This window comes from Elaeis guineensis, chromosome 14, assembly GCF_000442705.2.
Source record: "Elaeis guineensis isolate ETL-2024a chromosome 14, EG11, whole genome shotgun sequence".
Lineage (NCBI taxonomy): Eukaryota > Viridiplantae > Streptophyta > Magnoliopsida > Arecales > Arecaceae > Elaeis > Elaeis guineensis.
This window is the reverse complement of record NC_026006.2, coordinates 51,728,156-51,731,555: the sequence shown is the minus strand read 5'-3', so window position 1 is coordinate 51,731,555 and position 3,400 is coordinate 51,728,156. Positions and strand designations below refer to the sequence as shown.

General features: G+C 40.1%; 1 protein-coding gene across 1 annotated transcript; it reads left to right on the top strand.

Annotated features, from left to right (window-relative positions):
• The first annotated feature begins 801 nt into the window (after positions 1-801).
• Positions 802-2,394, top strand: LOC105057567 (molybdate transporter 1-like). The gene has a single exon (XM_010940211.4). The coding sequence runs from the start codon at positions 877-879 to the stop codon at positions 2,230-2,232; it is 1,356 nt and encodes a 451-aa protein (XP_010938513.1). The 5' UTR covers positions 802-876; the 3' UTR covers positions 2,233-2,394.
• The last annotated feature ends 1,006 nt before the right edge of the window (positions 2,395-3,400 follow it).

The window sequence follows — 3,400 nt, the reverse complement described above, 5'->3', positions numbered from 1 at the left end:
TATATCATCTGACTATATATTTGATGTATCATTTGCTCATATGGTGTGTATCATTAAAAAATATATATTAAGAATGAAAAAAATATAAAATATTTTAATTATAAAGTTAATAATTTTATTAATATTTTTTTTAAATTTTAAATTTATTTTTTAAAATTGATATTAAAAAACTATGATAAACTTTAAAGCCCATCCCACGTAATATTTCATCCTTTTTGTTCTGCTCTTCCAGCCGCTTGGGTGTGTGGAACCTTCTGGACCACTATTTGAGCTTTTGTTAATATTCTTGTGATGAGTGCTATATTCTGAAAACTATGTATTATTTATACGATATTAGGATATTGGATTAATATTTTGTTATGTGTGTATCAACTTATCATATACTGTATACTGGTGAATACTAAGTTCGCTACATTATGTATTATTTTATCTGAAGTATGTATTGGATCATTATTAGACATATATCAAAAAAATCTTATAGTATGTATCATCTGACTATATATGTGATGTATTATTTGCTCATATGGTGTGTATCATTAAAAAATATATATTAAAAATAAAAAAATAAAATATTTTAATTATAAAATTAATAATTTTATTAATATTTTTTTAAATTTTAATTTTTTTTTAAAATTAATATTAAAAAAAATATGATAAATTTTAAAGTCTATTCCACGTAATATTTCATCTTTTTTGTTCTGCGCTTCTAGCCGCTTGGGTGCGTGGAACCTTCTGGACCACTATTTAAGCTTTTGTTAATATTCCTGCTATTAATGGAGAAGGCATTTAGCAAGAAAATCCGTCTGTATAAAATCCCGCGTTAGCCTCAAACTAACGCCAAACCTTTTTCCTTTGAACTGTCACGGATCGACTTCCATGATCAACGTAGAAGACGGTAAGACTCCCAACCCCAAACCGGAGCATCCCGGCACTCCGACCATTCTCCTCGCCAAAGTCCGGACCAACCTATCCTTCCAGTCCAAATGGTCCGAACTGAACGGAGCCATGGGAGACCTGGGCACCTACATCCCCATCATCCTCGCCTTGGCTCTGGCCAACGGCCTCGACCTCGGTACCACCCTCATCTTCACCGGCGTCTACAACATCCTCACCGGCGCCCTCTTCGGCGTCCCCATGCCCGTCCAGCCCATGAAATCCATCGCCGCCGTCGCCATCTCCAGCGGCCCAGACTTCGCCGTCCCCGAGATCATGGCCGCCGGTATCTGCACCTCGGCCGTCCTCTTCTTCCTAGGCGCCACCAGGCTCATGCAACTCGCCTACAAGCTCATCCCCCTCCCCGTCGTGCGAGGAATTCAGCTATCTCAAGGGCTATCCTTCGCGATGACCGCCGTCAAATACATCCGCAACGATCAAGATCTCGCAAAAGGGAAATCTTTAGGGCAGAGGTCATGGCTAGGCCTCGATGGACTGCTTCTAGCCATAATCGCCACCATCTTCATCGTCGTCATAAATGGTGCTGGCGAGGAAGAAGAAGATAACAACGAGCTTGCTCACGTTGGATCCGGAGAAGAACAGAGACGACGACGAGGGAGGCGATGGAGACGATTACTAGTCTCGGTACCATCCGCCGTGTTCGTCTTCCTGTTAGGCATCATATTGGCTATGATAAGAAAGCCAAGCGCCGTGAAAGAATTGAAACCAGGGCCATCAGCCGTGCATGTGATGAGAATCTCCAAGCATGCATGGAAAGAAGGATTCATCAAAGGAGCGGTGCCTCAGATCCCATTGTCGGTGCTGAATTCGGTGATCGCCGTGTGCAAGCTCTCGGCCGACCTCTTTCCCGACAAGCCGGAGGCGACGGCGACATCGGTGTCGGTCACTGTCGGGCTGATGAATTTGGTTGGTTGTTGGTTCGGGGCGATGCCGTGCTGTCACGGAGCAGGTGGGCTCGCAGGGCAGTACAAGTTCGGCGGGCGGAGCGGCGGTTGCGTGGCGGTGCTCGGGGCGGCGAAGCTGGTCGTGGGGGTGGTGCTCGGGGGGTCGATGCTGAGAGTGTTGGTGGAGTTTCCGGTGGGGTTGTTGGGGGTGCTGCTGCTGTTCGCGGGAGTGGAGTTGGCGATGGCGGCGCGGGACATGGCGTCTAAGGAGGAGGCGTTTGTGATGCTGCTGTGCGCCGCGGCGTCGCTGGTGGGCTCCAGCGCCGCGCTTGGGTTCGTTTGTGGGATCGTTGCGCATCTGCTGCTCGTGCATACATGGTGGTGGACGAAATGATTGGGTTTTAAAAAATTATTGTTGCTATTTTAGGTAAGAGTCCCACAAAGTTGACCCTGTATGATGGTAAGATTCGATCTTATCACTAGTATTATGAGTCTCTCTATAAACATATAAAATAAATTATTATTTATTTCGATATGCAGGTCGATGGATATAGCTCTGTTTGACAAACATATGCTGGGGGGATTTCATTTAATATATTTAAAAAACAGTAGGAATGTGATGATAAGCAGTATTTAATTTTTTTTAAAAAATGCAGAAATAAAAATTAATACCAAATAGTTATTATTAAATAAATATTATAATTATTGACTAATATCAACCATAATCTTTAGAGAAAGAAAGGGCTTTTATAATTCCAGCAGAAAATTTTGGTGGGCAATAAAATATCTACTCATAGTTTTAACCGGATGTGCCAATGGGTACATTCAGACACCCCCTCCACCCAAAGAAAAAAATCCTAAAACACAAGGACATGTATTATCAATTCAATCTATTTCTCATGACAAATTCATCTAATAATACCACCAGTTGCATCAAAATAGTAAGTTTAAGAATCAGACGCACTTGGATAACCTATGATCCATAATTAGAACCATCAATTGCAGAATTGGAAGACTAGTCCGTGACACACGATCCAAGTAGCTGAACTAAACCACCAAAGCCCCTCACACGTGCACATGCGTGAAGTAAAACTGCCCAAAAGGCATAAACCTAACGTATTCTCTCTTCGACCCCCACTCTTCAAAGAATCTCTCCTCCATTTCCTCTTTCCCTTCTCTTTGTCATCATATCTCGCACCAAGTAGGACACCCCTTCAATGTTCATTCTATAAGAAAAATAAATAATAAATTATGAAAATAATATAAATAAATAGTTATTCTATTTTTGTAGAAAGTTCATGCTAATGTAACTACACCATTAGACAGACTGTCACGATATAATATTTATTTTTTTTTTATTTTAAATATATTTTTTATTTTAAATATATTTTTCTCGATGTTATTACAATATTAACTATTAATAGTTTTAGTAGAACAAATAACCTAATACAAAAAACAACAAATATTATATTACAAAATCACCAATAACGAGTTACATTATTATTTTAGTAATTATCCTTTTGTTAAAATTATTTTAAAAAACAATGGACTTGAAAAGAATC

Excerpts from the sequence above, each read along its gene's own strand:
- LOC105057567 (XM_010940211.4), top strand. The coding sequence starts at position 877 with ATGATCAACGTAGAAGACGGTAAGACTCCCAACCCCAAACCGGAGCAT.